The sequence below is a fragment of the Emydura macquarii genome, unplaced genomic scaffold, assembly GCF_026122565.2.
Source record: "Emydura macquarii macquarii isolate MOO-44397 ecotype Brisbane River unplaced genomic scaffold, CSIRO-AGI_Emac_v2 contig_2768, whole genome shotgun sequence".
NCBI classification, from domain to species: Eukaryota; Metazoa; Chordata; order Testudines; family Chelidae; genus Emydura; species Emydura macquarii.
Window position 1 is genome coordinate 2153493 of NW_027132905.1, and position 17670 is coordinate 2171162.

The 17670-nt window shown below is 53.2% G+C and overlaps 1 protein-coding gene across 1 annotated transcript in view; it reads right to left on the reverse strand.

Moving 5' to 3' along the window:
• LARP1 (La ribonucleoprotein 1, translational regulator) overlaps positions 1 to 17181 on the reverse strand; it is a 106798-nt gene extending 89617 nt beyond the window's left edge. The window contains exon 1 of the mRNA XM_067566282.1: positions 17131 to 17181. Within this exon, the coding sequence (XP_067422383.1) occupies positions 17131 to 17158 (28 nt within the window). The 5' untranslated portion in view covers positions 17159 to 17181. The remainder of the gene's footprint in view (positions 1 to 17130) is intronic.
• Between the last annotated feature and the right edge of the window lie 489 nt (positions 17182 to 17670).

The following is a 17670-nucleotide window of genomic DNA, read 5'->3' on the forward strand; positions in this document are numbered from 1 at the left end:
CCAGGGGAGATAAACACAGGGTGTCAGGAGTAAGATACAACAGACAACGCTTGTTCACTGTAGGGGTCACTGCTAATGACAAACTTGAGAGCACTGCCTGTCATGCTGACCAGTATGATCTCCTTGTTTCCTTGTATTCCCCATCAGTTTGTCTGTATCCATCGGTTGTTTCTCTTCCTACTGGTAGACTGCAAGCTCGTTGGGGCAGGGACTGTCTTTTTGTTCTGTGTTTGTACAACGTGGAGCACAATGAGGTCCTGTTCCATGACCACAACTCTTAGACACCACCGTAAAATAAAAGAACAAGACTGAGACTCCACAGACCGGGGTTCTATTCCCGGCTCAGCTGTTGTCCTGCTAGTGACTGTTGGCAAGTCACTTCACCTCTCTGAGCCTCAGTTTCCTTGTCAAAAGGGGACAATGATGCTGATCTCCTTTGGAAAGTGCTGTGAGACCCACTGATAAAAAGAGTGCTAGGTATTATTACTGATCACCGTACCTGCAAGGTGGGTGTCTTCTTTCAAAAGCACACCACTCGATTCCCCCCCATACATTTTAAAACAAAAATCTCCTTCCTCTGAAACCGTGACGCAGGCGTGCTGCTGGACCCGAAGGCATAATGCCCAAATTCCTCAGCTGCACCACATTTGTAGCATTGCACCAACTTTTTGTTTGGGTTTGGCTACCGGGAAGGTACCAACAGAGTGGGAGGAAGGGATCATTATCCCGTCCTACATGGAGAAAGGGCAAACCACCTTATCCTTGCTTTGATTATAGTAGAGCTGGTGTTCCTTACCTGTCCCCCGGCACACACCCCAGCAGGTGGAAAACTCCACGGCTCCTACATGGTCAAAAACATGCTACATTCTTGTTCTGAGCAACTGCAATACCTGGAAAGCATGGAGCACGGATGCCCTAAGAAGCATACATTGGTGCTAGCACTTGCTTCGCTTCAAACACATTCAGGAATGTGCATCCCATGACAATTCTCCTTGTGGTTTTTTCTGCTTCTCTTAGGGTCACTGTCCGCTCCAGAGCATATATTGCACCTGGCGTGGCTAGTTATTATGTCTCACTAACCATCTATGCAGCCTGTCTCCTGGGAAGAATTTCTCTCTCACACACATCCACACACACTATATATAAAACTCTCACAAGCCCAGCAGATCATAAAGTCTCTGGTGGATTCTTTGTAATTTGAAGTCTTTAAATCATGATCTGAGGACATAAGGAACTCAGTTCTGTGGCCTGCATTGTGCAGGAGGTCAGACTAGGTGATCATGGTGGTCCCTTCTGACCCTAAAATCTATGAATCTATGATTCTTATTTCTGTGGGTTTGAAGGCTTTTGTTAGCCAGGTTGCCCCAGGGATACATAAACAGTCCTCTGTGGTGGTGTGATCAGTGTTCCGGCACTGGTCATCCATTGGGCTTTATTGCCTTCGTTGTTAATTTAATAATTTAGTTTATTAAGCCTCGTTAAGGCACCCAGATGCCTTTGTGCATGTGGAGACCAACATATTATTGTCATCAATAATACCGGAGGTTCCCAGGACATTGAACTCACAGCGCTCAGGCTAACAAAGTGGCGTCTGGTAGTATCTTTTCAGTCTCCAAAAGAACATGAATTCAGCTTCCCAACAAGCTGTTAGCTTGTGATTCCCCCACCGCTCAGACGCCTGGGGTACAACTCCTCTGGCCCACCCCCTACACAACCTATCTGGGCTAAATTCATGCCTGGTGTAACTTTATGGTCTCCCCTCCTCCATCAGAACCGAGCCTCATTACTCACCCCTCCCCATTTTACTGTTTGCCTCTATTGTTCCAGTGTTTATCTCAGTGATTGTTTAAGACCGGATAGTCAATACTTGCCCACTCCTTTGGTTCCCATTTGCGGGGGGACCTCTGGACTCTCCAGATTGCAGGTTCAGAGTTTTTGCACTGGCTGGCTGAATCCCTGTCCGCATGACCAGTTTTCAGTTTCAATAGGAACTTAACAGGGTTTCAGAATGGGTAGCGTCCTTCACTTCTTCCCAATGGCTGAACTTTCCCTTAGTGCTGGTGGGACATCGGTGCTCGTTAAGGATGGAATTTGCAAAAGTGCTGATGTGATGTAGGAGCACCAGTCCCACTAACGTCAACACATCTTGTGTCCCCGAGTCATTTAGGGCTTGTCTATATGGAGAAAGTTAGTGGCAGAACTAAACCAGTATAACTATACCACTATAGTTAGTTATAGTTATAGTTATACCACTATAGTTAGTTAAAGTTATACCACTATAGTTATAACTCGCCACATGGATGCTCTTATTTCAGATTAAAAGTGCCTTTTCCACTTGAATTATTAGAGCTGGGTGAATAATTGATATTTTTGGTTCTCTGGCAATTCCGAAAAATTGAAAAATAAAATTGTTTCAGATCGAACCGGAAAGACATTTTTTTGACATTTTTGGCAAACTGAAGTTTAAAAAAATTAATTTCAGGATGAACAAAATGTTTCATTTCAACCCCAAAAGAAACCTTTTGTTTAGAAGCTGAGCTTTCTTTTAATGATTTTAATTTCTTAAAAATAAAATTAAAAGAAATTTTGAAAAAAAAATCGAAACACATTCTGTCTCAAATGTGTTAAACCAAAACGTTCTGATTTTTCCATAATTATTTTTATTTTAGCTTTAATTTTAGCTTCAACTGGAACAATTCAACAAAACTGACACGCAGTCACAGAATGCTTCAAGGTCACCAAATCTGCATTTTTTCATCCCCCAAAAGAGTTCCAGTTGAAAGTTTTCTCCCAGCTGTAATAATTATACTGCTTTCAAAGGGACATCAGTGAAACCAGAAAACAGCACTCATATTCTTGAATCTGAGCAGCCACAGGGAGCTGCATCGGAGTAACTGTGATAGTGTAATTATACCGGAATAGTTCTGCCGGTAAGTTTCCCTGTGTAGACAAGCCCTTAGGTGTTTTTGAAAATCCCACCCTCTATTGCTCCATTTGGACTCTGTGCAGGTCGTTTGCTCTCTGCCTCTTGTGTGCGGGGGGATTTGAATACACAACCCGTGGAAAGAGTCACTAACCCCGCGCCAGGCAATGCTGATTCCCCGTGGTCACATTGTAACCTTTTGCTGGGCTTTTCCAAGGCCGGGGCTTAGGAGGTTGGTAGCTGTGTCCTGCTGTCCCGTTGGTGATGGTCTAGGCTGGAAATGCCGATTCCCCAGGGAACAGCACCAGATGTTACCTGCCAACTGGAGAGAGTCCAAACTGAATTCCAGCACGCACCGGTTTATGGAGCATTGCCCCTTTAATAGCTTCCGTCTTGGACCTGACCCGCCATACACGCAGAGGGGGCCGTGTGCTTGTTATTTGATGTTTCGCTCATCAGGGACAAGCCAGAGGAACAGAGCCAGGTTTGTGCTTGGCTTCCCACGAGGCTCTACCGTCTCTCTCAGTCCACACTGAAAAGCACCGTGCAGCTGGAGGCTTCTCCTGGGCGGCATTCGAGCTTTCCAATTCGCCCCCTCTAGCCCTCTGGACCGAGGCCCATCCACTGGTTGAAGCCAGGCACCGCCCTGCCTTGTTCACCCAGTCATCCACCTCGCTTGTCTCCCGCCGAGCTGCTCCCCACAGCTGGCTGCCTCAGACAATGCTTCGCGTAGCTGAAACGGGGGAGGTTCAGGTTTAACCCTGATATTGTTGCCAAGGGCTAGGGCTCCCCGCAAGCCCGAAGGGACACAAAACGGGTGCGAAGGCACAGCTCCCAGGTCTCCCAAATGTGCTGACTCATCGTGAGGATAGCAGCCTTGGAAACGCCTGAGGCAGATCTGAGAGATCAGGGCAGGAGACACGGATCCAACGCGGACAGCTGCCCTGTATTTTAATAATGAATAAACCAGGGTGCGGCACCTTTCATCCAGGGAGTTCAATGCACTTTAGTTTATACACATATCTAGATAATGCTTGGTCCTGCTATGAGGGTAGGAGGTTGGACTAGATGACTATGTGAGGTCCCTTCCAGGCCTATGATTCTATGATTTGTTCATTCATGCTGCATGACCTCTCATGGACTAGGTATTAATATGCCCATTTTACAGAGGGGGGAAACTGAGTCAGAGCCTCGCCGTGGCAGAGCTGGGAATAGACTGCAGGGACCTGATCATTGCATCCCATTCCATGCCTGTGCACAAGTCCCATAAAAGTCAAATCCTTTGCCAAGGTCTCCAGGGCCCCAGCCCGGCACTGTAACCTCGAGACAACGTCCCCTGCATGTGTACGTTGATGCTGCTGAACCTGGCTCTTACTTTCCATCATCTCCGAATTATTTCTTCTTGGATCATTTCTTCCATGGGGAGGAAGTGAAAAAACCAGCCCCAGAGCTCCAGAGAATAGACCTGGCAACAGCAGTGAGCTAAGGCACCAGTCAGGAGCTAATGAGAGCAGGTCAGAAAATGAAAAATGTTTCTGAGAAAAAGTTTGAAAGGAACAAAAAATATCCGGGTTTAAAAAAAAAAAAAAATGCAATTTTTTCCCCCAACGAAAGGCCGGAAAGCAATTGGTTATTTGAAAACCAAATTTTCTTTGTGTTTGGAGGGTTTTTTTAATAACTCCCCTCCCCCCCTGCAGCAAAACCTCAAATGAAACAAAAATTTTCAGTGACAATTTTCCACCCAAAAGGCCATTTTTATCAGAAAAAAAGTTTTGATGGCAAATTGCTGACCACCCTTGGCGACAACACGCTGTCCACGAGGCAGTGACGCCTTTCAACGCCAAGTGTGGTTTTAAACCGACTTCGCTAACTGACGCAAGCCTAGGTGAGGACGTGACTGAACGCTATAAGCGCGCCTCGTAGCGATTTCGCTCAGTTCAGGAAGAAACTGAGAGAAGCTGAGCATGTGTCTGCACTAAGAAAAAAGGTGTTTGCGTTCGGTTTTTTTTAATTGAGTGTTAGCTAATGTGTGGAAATCCCAGGGTGGACAAGGCAAACTTGACCAGCTAACCCATGTTAAATGGGACAACTTGCCTTGTCCACCCTAGGATTTCCACACATTCGCTAACACTCAATTAAAAACAAACAAACCTACACTTATTACTGCGATGGGAAGGGTTCTCCTGTCGCTGTAGTTGATCCACCTCCCAGAGAGGCGGTAGGTAGATTGATGGAAGAGCCATGTCTACACCAGGTGTTAGCTCGGCTTAGCTGTGTTGCTCAGGGGTGTGGATTTGTCACAGCCCTGAGTGACGTACCTGGGTTGACTTAACTTTGGAGTGTAGACCAGGCCTAGGATTTCTAACGTGTGTGAAAGATACACAGTCTTTCCTAGGGTGGACGTGGCCACCAGGAGCTTCCAGCAATGTAACCAAATCCCTTTCGAGAAGGTTTAAGTCTACTGAGAGAGTGATAACGGGAGATGTCCGCGGCTCCCTTGCGCGTCACTAGGGGTTCAGCCAGAGATCTCCAACCACGAGGTCTGGGGCGACGGTTCCGTTCAGAGGCGAAAGGGCTCCAGGGTTAGAAACTGGGACAGGCCCAGGCGTGGCTCCGCATCTGCACTTCGCGGCTTGAGGAGCCTCTCTTGGGACCACCGCGCTTGGCAGCCCCACCCCACGGGAGCGGAAAGCCCTCCGGCCTGGCGCCAGCCCATTGGGCAGCCACTGACACCAGCGCCCAGCGGGTGTGAAATGCTGCCGTCCCAGGGTAGTTTACTTTGGGCTGGCTTCCGTGACAGGATAACGGCGAGCCAGGCCCTTCGCTTCCTCATTTCCAGCCGGTGCTGGTCTGTGCGCTGGATTCTCATCTCAGGCCAGTTTTGAGTTGGGGGGCGTCCGCTGAGGTCCAGGAAGCTCCACCAGCGACAAGTGGCACGAGCCAGCTCAGAACCAAGCCCTGTCACCGCTGGCCCAGCCCGTTCTGGCAGAACCAGGCCGCCGGCAGCGTGGAGAAGGCCCCTGTTGGCTCCCAGAACATGCTCCAGCTGGGGCTTCCCTTGTTCAGAGGCCAGCAACCCGGCCCAGCGCTCAGGGCTGCCTTTGTGATAGGAAGGCTGCACGTGGCTCTGCTTCCGTGACCCGGGGAGATAGATAGCGCAGTCAGCGTGTCCGCACAGGGCTCAGGGCAGGACACGGCCAACGAGAACGCACGAGCTGGCAGCGCTCTGCCCACGATAAAGCCAGCTCTGCCTGCTCCGGTACCGGAGCGTGTAATCAATGCGTGGCAGCCCCCCTTGTTAACTGCATCTGCCCCGGGCCGGGTGGGGCTGCAGGGACGCCGAACAGCCAACGCACCAGAGATAACGCAGCGCCCCAGATGACAGGCAGAGAGAGAGGAAGGCTGCGCCTAAGGCAGGGAGAATTTCCCACTGATGCTACCACTGGCGAAGCTCTGGGTGGAAGAGGGCAGAACCCCCTAGTGTAGACAAGGCTCCCTCTACTGCCAGCCCCTACAGCCCCGCTCTCAGCTCGCTCAGAAAGTGTGGTGTGCTAAATGCAGGCTGCCGTGCTATTGCTACCTGGGGGGAGCTGCTCCAGCGCTAGCAATGGTGGGAGACCGCTCCCTGCCCCCCACCAGTGCAGAGCAGGCAACAGAGCGAAGAGAAAGGGAAAGAAAGAGACTCTGAAGACCCTGGTGTAGGCAGGGGTGAGGGGGACAGAGCAGGGGGGTTTCCAGTTTCTCTCCAGCACCTAGATGGGGGTCTCTGCAGGCAACTGGGGAGGAAGCGTTGCCCAGTGGGTGTAGAGCGGAACGGGGCAGCAGGACTCCAGCACTGTATTCCCACGGCCTGCCGAGAACTCCTGGGAAAGTCATTTCACCCCTCTCTGCTCCTGTCTCGCCATCAGCAGATCATCATCCCTATCTCACAGCGAGTGGAAGCGCGTGGAGATCCTCACCTCGCAATACCCCCGGCTGGGGCTCTGTGGACCTCAGAGCAGGAGGCTATGCTGAGCTCAAGGGCCAGCTCTGTTGCTTGGAGGTGTTCGCTGGCTCGGAGCCCTCTTCCAGGGCCCAGCCACTAGCGCCAGAGACGGACACACACAACAGCATTCATGCGGGTTGTGCTCAAACAGCAGGCACAGTAGAACCGGTCTAGGCATTTGGTGAGTCAATTCCTGCCCCACTGAAAGGAGGACAGACCCTGGGCGTTTGCAGGGCATGCGAGAAAACTCGTGGAAGGAGTTTTTGTGAGCAGAGGCTCGTGCTTTATGGGTGGGGATTCCCAAGCCAATGCTATCCACCCAGGGCCTTGAATGCAGGGCCTGTGTCCTGGAGACAGAGAAGCAGCAGGAAGTCTCCCTGATCTCCGCAGGGTGCTGGACTTTTCTCCATAATCCCTGGGAAGCTGACATTGAATTTGGACTCGGAACGCTCGAAAGCCTCTTTTGATCCATTTTTAATGAGCCCAATGCTCGTGGATCCTCCAGCCCGGGACACTGACTCAGTAGAACCGCTGCTTTCCACGTGATGGGATTCTGTCGACCCAGGGGACTTCCCCTGCCTTCTCCCCAGGTCCTCTCCACCGAGGTCTCCAGCGGTGTCACTTCCCACGAGGCTCTGGTCCGAGCACGTGAGAAATAATGGCATGCGGCAGCCGTGACGGGCGGCACCCGCCTCCTGCAAAGATGCTGCAGGGTCTTGCCAGGGGTGCCGGGATGGATGCCCAACAGGCCCTGGGGCCTTTGTCCCGGGTGCTTCTCCCGTGATCCTGTGGGCGAGCTCCCGGGAAACGTTTTCTCGGGCTATGGAGCCAGCTCGTGAAATCTTAGCTGATGTTTCACCCTCCACTGTATTTTGGGGAGTGGAGAGGTAGGGCACCTCTTCCCTCTTCTCATCTCACATGCCCCGGCCACGCACCCCACCTAGGCTTGGGACGAGCAGCTTTCGCCTCCCTCTGGATGGCCAAGCATCAGCATTGAAGGGACCCCAGCGAAAAACAGGCCTGGAGATCAGCAGGAACCCATTCAGTCACTGGGGATGGGGCAGTTTCATGGGCTCTTTTGAGTTTGTCTTCATTGATTTTTTAGGGCTGCTCGTGACGCCTGGGCCGCGCCCTCTGGTTTGTTATTGTAGGGTTGCTGACAAGGCAAAGGACGCGTCCGCTGGTCTGATGTCAACAATAACAACATTGTATGGTTGATTATATGTCCAGGGCTACGTCTCTGCTGGGGGTCAGTGTGGTGCTGTGGGGACATCCCGGAGGCTCACCCCAGAGATGAGATACCTCACGTCTGTAACATCTCCGTGAAACCAAGGGCTGCCTAGACAAAGGTACTGCCTCCATGCTAGAGATCACGGGCTGAGTCTCCTCTTACTCACGCCCTGTCCATCAGGAGTGAGGCCGCTGACATCAGTGGAGTTACCCTGGATTAAAACGTGTAGGAGGCGCATTGGATAAAGTAGGGGCGACTCTGGGGTTAGCCTGGATTTGCTGCCACCTGCTGTCCAGAGGGAGCCAGGCAGTTTGCAAAGAGTCAATTCCTGCCATTGTCAAAGGGCAGCGATCCCTCTCTGCACAGAAAGGCTCGTAGACAAAACAGAGAGACAAGGAGATTTTTCCCAGTTTGCTGCTTCTCTTTGGTCTCCTCCTCGGCTAAAACGAGCCCTTTCCTCTCCGGATGGGCAGGCAATTTGTTGGCAAAGACAAAAGGTTCGTTTGCAAGCCAGCCTGTCCAACGCAGGGCCAGCTACCTGCGTGCACAAAGTCCCCACCCAGAAACAAAGCTCAGGGAGCTGCGGAGAAACACACCAGGACGTTTGCAACCTGTCCCAAGCAGTGTATACACCTGCACAGTACAGGTTGAAACGCCCTGCTCCTGTCCAATATTGGTCACTTGCCCTTGGAACCGGATCTCTGAAACGGGCAGAGCAAACGGCGAATGGCAGTCGCAGCTGGGCGAAACATCCCAGCCCCTGCAGGGAAGGGAGAATAAACACACAAATAAATCATCTTTTCACTGGATTCACAGAAAGGGGAACATTAGGTCGTTTTTTGTTGCCATGTTTCCTGCCTTTTCGGTGTACGCTATTCTCTCTCCCTTCCTCCTCCCAGCCGCCCAAATTTCATCCTTGCAAATGCCCCCACTGGCCCAAGCCAGCCGGTGGGGTGAGCGAAAGGAGGTCAGTGGACAATGCACGGGAGGTCATTCAGAAAGAACCGCGGGTCAAACTGTCACTGTTGGGGTGATGTTGGCCAGTCTGAGGAGGCGGGCATGAAATTGCTTGTAACTCTCTGAAGTGCCCTAAATGTCTCACACAGCTCAGGGCTTGAATCTCAAACAAGCACCAACGGGTAGTTTGACAGAGCTCTAGGGGTATGTAGCTCATACATATGCCAGGGGAGAGCCCCTCGATCTAAGGTGGCCCCCCATCACCAGAGCATCTGAGCCCCCTCCCAACCTGTAATGTATTTCTCCTTGCAACTTCCGGGGCTATTGCCCCATTTTACAGATAGCTGAGTGACTCAACCACGGCCGCAAAGAATGTCAGTGGCAGAGCAGGGACTTGACCCCAATCCTTGGCCAGTGCTCTAACCACTGGACCATCCTTCCCCTCAATACACGCACACACACACAGAATGCGTGTTTGAATGCACTTCACATTTTGCACTTGATTCACTTCACACAAGACCAGACCAGTCAGTTTCATGCTGTAGGTCTCATGCTAATATAATGCTGCAATGTTTGGGCAGCAGAACCCCCTTCAGAGGGGCATTTAAATCCAGAAATTCAAATTAAGCCAAAAGAAAACACAAAGTCTAGGGAGAGCAGCACCAGTGTTACAAACTCTCATGAGTTTGTTGCTAGATTTCAATAGTTCTCATTTTTCTTCAAGCCCCAGCACCTGGAGACAAGTGATTAGGTGGGAATCTCAGCCTTTATTAGGCAAAGGAAGTTTCTAACCCGTAGAATTCAGAGAAAAGCTTGAAAAGGTGACCTGGAGGACTGCACCCTAAAGACTCAGAAACCAAAGAGCAAAGAAGAAGAACCACCCCCCATCGATTTTTTTAAAACAACAACAATAATGATGATATTTCAGCCAATCACATGATTTTGGGGGCCTGACTCATGATTTTTAAATGCTTGGCAACGCTGCAGCAAGCTCTGTAGCCTGCTCCCTACCCCACCCAGGACCCCAAAGGTTACTGCCAGCCCCCCACTGTCTTACTCAGATTCTTCAGGTCCCTTAAAGTGCAAAGTCCAGGGAGACACGATCTCCCACGCATCCTTCTCCCCCCGCCACTGTCAGGTATGGCACGGGGCTGGGCAGCCGCAGTAGCTATTCGACTGCTCCTGAACAGGGATTGGCGATCACCAGGGCATAGAGCGGGAGGTTTAGCTCCCCCCAGGTCAGGCCTGTGCTGCCCAAGAGCGTCCCTTGCAAAGCCATCTCTGAGCGAGGTGAGAACGGCACCTCTGGGCTCTCTCTGTCGTTGGAAAAGGGCAGAGCGCCCCTCCGGCAGCGGCCCGCTGCCCCAGCAAACACACTCCAAGAGACACACAAGCAGATTTACTCACTGTGTGGGATTGAGCCCACGAGCAGCTCCAGACAGAGCCGTTGTTATGAGCACTCAGGCCCCGGGAAGCTGGCAGTGAGAACCCATAGCTCATCTTTGCTTATTCATCCCACGGGAACCAAACTGTTGCCCCGTGGGAGAGGGCTGAATAAGCCTCTATCACTGCTTTGTACACGAAGGGCTGCGTGGCGTTCCTTAGGGATCCTCCGCAGATCCTGTGAATGACGGGAGAACTCTGCTAGGAGGCACCAGCCAGGGATGATGTAAATCCAGTGCACTGTCTCTACACCGTCTCTACACCGCTCGTCTGCAGCGTGCCTTGATCCTTGGTTGGTGCCTCTAGGGGCTACCGCTGAGTAACACAGAAAATGACCCTGGTTAATGTCGTTTGTAGCCTGTGTAGTTTTGCATTTTCATGAGCTCTTTATTTACGCCTGGAGCCCTTTGTACACGAAGGTGTCTCAGACACTGATGTAACAACCACATAGGCGAGCAGAGACACAGGCATCTTATGGACTTGCTTATGTCTCCAGGCAAGGGATCCCACTTGGGTGGGCCTCCTAAGATCTGTCAGAGCAGAGCTCACCCCCTGCAGAACTTATAAGCCAAACCAGTGGAAACTTTAGGTGCTCAATTAAGAAAAAAAAACAAAGCAAACAAGGAAATTCCCGCAAAGAACTTCCTTAAAGTATGTTGCACTGGAATCCAGCTAGGACCTAAGCCCAGACATTCACTGTCTTAATAAAAAATTCTACCCCTTCACTGCCTAACGTGCGGCTTGCTATTGTAGAAATGAACAGTTCAGGACTCCAGGCGGTTCCCTGCTGCCACAGAACCCCTCATCACCCACTGTACCTCCCCCAGAGGAGTGGACGCTGCATAGGACCAGCAAAGGAACTCAGCCTTAACTTCCTTCCCCCCAAATGAATATTTCTAGGCCCTTTTCAAGAGCTAATTCTGTCCCCCGATCCACATGTAAAGCCTCTATTAACGTCAGCCGAAGGAGCAGCCAGATAACTAAAGGCACAGTGAACGCTTCACCGGGGGGGAGGGGAGGGGGATCAGTGCCATGCCTCCAGCCCAGATTTCTCACGAACCCTACGACAACAGCGATCGCCTCTTCGTGAACACCCCTCCGCGGAGAGAAAAGCCTGATGTGGTCTTGCCGAAAGGGTGAAGAACTGGCTCTCGCTCTCTCTCAGCTACTGATCGGCTGCGGGATGGCTGGCAAGCCCCTTCCCCTTATCTAGATTGTAAGTTCTCCAGGGCAGATGCTAGCACAATAGGCTGCTGAGCTCATTGGGGCCCCGAGATGCAATCATAATACAGATATTAATGCCTGCCCCACAGTAACAAACAAGGGGGTGCAGCTGCATCACACGTGAGCAGCCCGACATTAACCAAGCAGGGTGCATCGCTCAGGAGCCTGCCCCAGCAGGCGTGAGCCCCCCACACACGAGCGAATCAGCGTGCAAACGCAGGCGCACGATCTGCCCTCGGTCACAGTGTGTTGAACTGAAAGTAACGCCACTCAGGCCAACGGGAATCGCACCGGCAAAGCTGGCAGGAGAATCTGGCCCAAGCGGAGGAGAGAATCGGAGAGGAACAGGCTCAGACGCTAGTTTCAAGCTGCTCTGTTGTGATCCTAGCGGCGGAGGTGAAGGCTGAGGGGAGTTGTGCACGTCAGGCAGGGATTCGTTTGTAAAACAGAAGGAGACAGACTGCTGCAAAGAGGGAATCAAGTCTCAGAGCAGCTCCCTCCCCGTCTGGGCTCACACCAGCGCAAGACGGGACTTGCTTTTGTAACCACTCCCTGCTATGCCCGTGCTCAGCTGGTTTGCTTTGCTGGCTGAGCCTCTGATGTTTAAGGCAGCCCTGCTCCTCCCAGCCAGAGGAACAGCTTCTGCTGCAACGTGGAGCTGCCATCCCACCACTGGGACACCGTCTCTGACGCGGAGCTCTTCAGGAGGGGAAGGCAGGATCTCGGGGGCGGCCGTGCGGGGCAGAGCTCTCGGCCAGCGTAGTCAATGCACACGCAGCCGCCACATTTAGACAGCCAGAAGTGGGTGAACCGCTGCCCTCCCCCGCCGCCGCCACCAATATCAGGGCTCAGATCCCGCACAAAGCCCGTTACCGGGAAGCCAGCTTCTTCTTGGCCCGTCCTGAGTTCAGGATTCGGCGACTGCCCTGCCACTGCCGTGCTCTCAGCAGTGCCTGTGGCGGCGTAAGCACGATGGAGACTCAGCTTTGGGCCCGTGCGATGACTCCGGGACGGGACCCTCAGCTGGACGAGAACGGAGCCCTCTCTGGGAGGGCAGCTTTACACTGCACATGGGATCCCATCAGCCGAGGCTGCCCAAGGAAGTGTTGTTTCAGCCCATCCCCTGGCCTCACCCCTCCACGCATTGCTGGCCACTTCCAGGTGCTCCGAGCAGAAGGGACCTTGCAGACATCTTGGGCCAATGCAAACCTCCTCCACCTTGCGTGGAGCCTGCCTCTTGGGGGCCCTGCGCCTGGCTAGCAGACGCCAGCAGAACCCTCCGCCAAAGCTGCCCCCTCGCCTGGCACTGCCTGTAAGAGCTTCAGCGTTGTTTGGAGCTTGGGTCGCAAACGTTTTTCATCCCCCTGTAAAGGCAGGTTCAATCTGGGGCTTGGCCTTTTCATCCAAGAGTCCCAGAGGGGTTTTAATCAGCCAGGGTTTGTGGGGCTGCCCTTACATGCTGGAGACAAAAACGGGGTCTAGTGACATGTGCAAGTGACTAGCTGCTCAGATGATAGGGCGGGTGGCTGCAAATGCACGCGCAGCAGGAGCAAATGCACGTGCAGATTAGGTGTGCAATTGGGACATGCGGCTTTTCATGAAAACCGCGGCCAGCAGACGTGAGGGCCGAGTCCCTAGCCAAGTACGGTAAGGGCAGAGCAGACAGTCTTGTGGTTTGGGGGGCTACACAGGGGTGGGGAATAAGCATCTTAAGGCCTGGGCCTGGGCCATACATTTCCATGTACAGCAGCAAGCGGAGGGGCTGGGGTGTGTGTGTGTAAACAGCCCTGCCTCCCACCAGAGGACATTGTGTCCCCACAGCCTGTGCTGCTGCCAGCTGCCTCCACCCCCCCTCTTTGACTCTTCACTAGGGTGCAGCCTGCCAGGCCCCCTGAACCTGGACCACCGGCCTCCTCTGCAGAAGCAGTTTCTCTTCATAAAGCCTCTCTCTTGTCCCTTCTCCCCGCACACGGGTAGGAGCAGCTGAGTCCGGGCTCCTCCCAGCACAAGCTCTTCCCTGAATGCAGAGACAGGAGCTTCCCAAAAATCCTCCTTCCGTTCCCCATTCCAGATTTTCCAAGGAGCCCGCTGGCTGGGCCGGATTTTGGGGCGGCTCAGTGAACATTAGCAAAGAAGTGCAGGCACCAGATAGTTATTGTTGGGTTGCCTGAGGGCTTGGATTGATTATTTTCTCGGGCCATAGAGCCGTCACCCTTTCTACTAAGGATACCCGGAGAAATACTTCATAAAGGGTTAATAAATGGTTAATAAAGTTGTAATAAGTGGTTAATCAGTCGTTGTAACAGAATCTAGTAGGCTGCTTATAATTATCTATAGCACCTTCTACTGACGTGGAGAGACCCAGCTAGCACGGACTGCTCATGTCTGTAACATGCGCATATCCCACGGTTAATCATTGATCAACTCTCTGCAAACTGCACCCTTCATAGACAGGGTGACGTGTTTGCTTAGTAAACATCTTCAAACAATTACATGAACTTTTTAAACTGATGGGGGGTGGGGGGGAACTCTGTTGAAATCTGGAGCCTCCTACCAATCTTCAGGGTCTCTGGGGAGGGGAATTCCAGGGTTCATGGAAGTGAAGCTCTGATCACGCTCACCAAAGCCAGGCAGAGTGTGAGCAGATGTGAAAACTCCCACTGCCCAGCACAACTCTGAACCCTGATCCAAAGCCCCCACTGCTGTTGCAGACCTGATCCCTGGCCCTCTCAGCTCTGTCAGCGTCCCTGAGCCCTGCTTTGAAGCACGGTAGCCAACAGCTTCTTCTGAGAAGAGAGACCCATCCGTGGAGGGACGGTAGGTGGATAACTGAATGGCAAATAGAACTGGCTCACCAGACAAGGAGACAGGAAGACATGGGAGGGCTCTGAAGGACCTACGGCCAAGTCCGGCTCATGAGGGCAGTGTTACAGTGAGCTCCGTCTCTCGGTCATGTTCCTGGCATGCACAGAGCCTGGGTTCGGATAAAGACACTACAGCCCACACAGCTGACTCGTTAAAGATGGAGGGATCAAGAGCCTCCCTGGGCATTCAGGCTGCATCATGAGTCCCGGATCTTCTCTCTGAGGGGTCAGATCAATGAATGGTTTCATGATGTCCTCTTGCAGTAGCATTTGTGTGACATCATCATGCTCTGACGCTGGGCCAGGACTCTGAGAGTTAACACAGGGGTCACGAAATGTGGGACAGACCCATGAAAGGTGGTTCTGTGTCTTGCAAGTTTCAGGTCAGGTGCGGCCGGCAGAAGAAGGCTGCCAAATGGAATCGTAGACGTGCCTGTCCTCTGATTACCCGGGCCTGCTTCTCCTCTCACCTGCCCTGGTGTAAATCAGGAGGGACGCCATGGAAGTCACTGGAGTTACACTGATGCTGGTGATGGATGAATCAGGCGCTCGCGTTGGTTCCCATGGGGTTCACCTGCCTGCCCGCCCAGCTTGAAAGAAACGCAGTGAGTAACTAAGATGCCCTGCACCCTTCCTGCGCTGAGCCTGCGATTCCTTCGACTCTTTACAGCGGATGTCCACTGGCTGGCACAGGCAGACTGCGGTGAGCTAGCTGAACAGACCCCCGCTATCCCAGCAGCTCTTCATCCCCCGTGGTTGTGCGTTTTGTCCGTAGCTTGGGCTTCGGACCTGCTGTGAGTACCCGGATTAAGTCTGTCATCCCGTGAAATGCAAGGGAAATCAGCGCTGGACAAAGGTAAACGGGAGCCAAAGACTAGCTGAACGCTGGAGAAATCCCCCTTGGTGCTGACAATGTTACAGCTTCAGACCCCCCGGCCCTGTGTTTGGGGACATGATTGGTTACTTGCCGGTGGACATTTAATCGCAGACAACTAGCCCAGACGGTCGGGCCTCCTCCCCGCACCAGCTGAATGGGACACTTGCTGATCTAGGGCTGAGGTCTGCAGAGGCAGGAGCCCAAAGCTCAGTTCCCAAAGGTGGGATTTTCAAAAGCACCTTAATCACTTAGGAACACGGGTCCCGTTGATTTTCAGTGGGGCCTGGGCTCCTAAACCACTTCAGCACCTCTGGAGAGCTTCCCCTGCCCCACGTCAATCCCGGCTCAAGAGTTCTGAGTCTTGTTTTAGTCCCTGAGGCTGCTCTAAGTGATACCAGGGACGAGCTCGGTCCCGGGGTAGCCCTCGGAGCAGGGAAGCAGGATGGTGGCTCACAGCCTCCTTCCCCCCCCACGCTGGGTCCGATGTGAAGCGCAGCTTGGTCAGGCCCAGCGCGCCGGCGTCTCAACCTGCTTGACGCTCACCGGGCTGCCTGGCGTGGCACCGGCGCCCCGGGTCTGTAACCGCTCGGCTGCGCGGCGCAGGGAGGCTCCGCTCTCTAGTGGGGCCTGACTCTCCAGGGGGTAGACAGTGAGCACAGGCGGCTTTTGGCAGGGCCTGACTCTTCAGCCCAGCTGGGAGCCGGTGGAGTGACTCAGCACAAGCAGAGCCCAGGTGTAGCGCCGAGGGTTTCCCTCCCGGGGCCCGGCTTACCTCCAGAAATCAAAACACACACACAGTAGCCACACGACAGACAAAAACCCTAGAAACGTCTCTCCTCCAGGCTGGAGTTCAGCCCAGGGGGGGCCCAAGTGCCTCTCTGCAGCCAATTTATAGACCTCCCCCTGAGTCTCCATCCACAGCTGAGCTGAGGTTAACCCCTTATACACAGGGGACCAGGCAGTGCCTCCCGGACCTGTCACCCCAGCAGCCTGCCCAGTTCTAGATGTCAGAGATGGATGAGGAGCGGGGTGTGCGAGCTGCCCGGATCCTATCGTGGGGGCGGCTTTCCAGGCCAAACGCGAGGGGCCGTTCCCTACGGGACTGTCAGTTTATTGCACCAGACCTTTCCGCCTGCAGGTGCTGCCACTGCTCACTGAAGAACCGCTGCCCACGGTGGGTAGAAAACCGGCTGCGGGTGTTTGGATCCTCATTGGCCGTACTCCCCCTGCGTCCCGCCAGTGATGGACAACAAGCCCCTTTCCCTCCCAGATGTTTTCCCAGAATGCCCGCCCGCCTGCAGGACCCGCTGCTCTTCCTGTCCTGCTCTGCCACTGCACCTCAACCCTGATCTCTTCCCGGCTAGGGGCTCCCCCAGCTCTGACCTGTGGCCGTTCAGCTATTCTAGCCTCTCCAGACTGACCCCCTCCACCGTGGCATCCACACGCACGTTGTGCTGACATTGGCCCAGTTTCCTTGCTGTGCTGTGGCCCCTTCTCTCGATCAATGAAGTTAACGGCGGTTGTGGGTCCCCCAGGGCCATATTCCAGGGGCTGTCACCCAGGACTTGCTTTACAGGTAGGATGCAGTCCACATTTAACCCTGCCACCCTTAGAAACAGTACTCACCAGCTCCAGCCTCTACGCTGTCATGCATGGATGGAGATCGTGATCCAGAGGTCCTTGGGCTGCATTAAAGCCTTAAATCCCAGCTGCTTTGTCATCCCCTTTCTCTAGAGCGGGATTTTCCATGCTCCTGGACGAAAGGATGACATTGCTCCTTGCAGCCTTCTCTCTCTTTCTTCACCTGCTTGTATTATTTTCACCAGAGCTCCAGAAATCGATGTATTTGGGGCCCGGGCTGTCTTGCCAAAGGCCTTGCTACACAGAAACGAGTCACGGCAGCTTGGTTAGTTTCCAGTGCTGGCAAATTGCAACAGACACACAAATCTTGGGAGCAACAAACTGCAGGGACAAGGGACATTTCCCTTCCCCGGCTGTCCTGCAGCTGGGACCATAGTAACCAAACAAGCCCGCCTATTTGGTTAGCAGAGTCCCTGGGGACTGCAGTGGTTTTCATTTGGCTTGTTGATGGTTTGTAACCATGGACAGCACACGGATGTGTTCCCAGTCAGTGTGCGTGGCAGCAGAAGCGGCTAATGCTCTCAG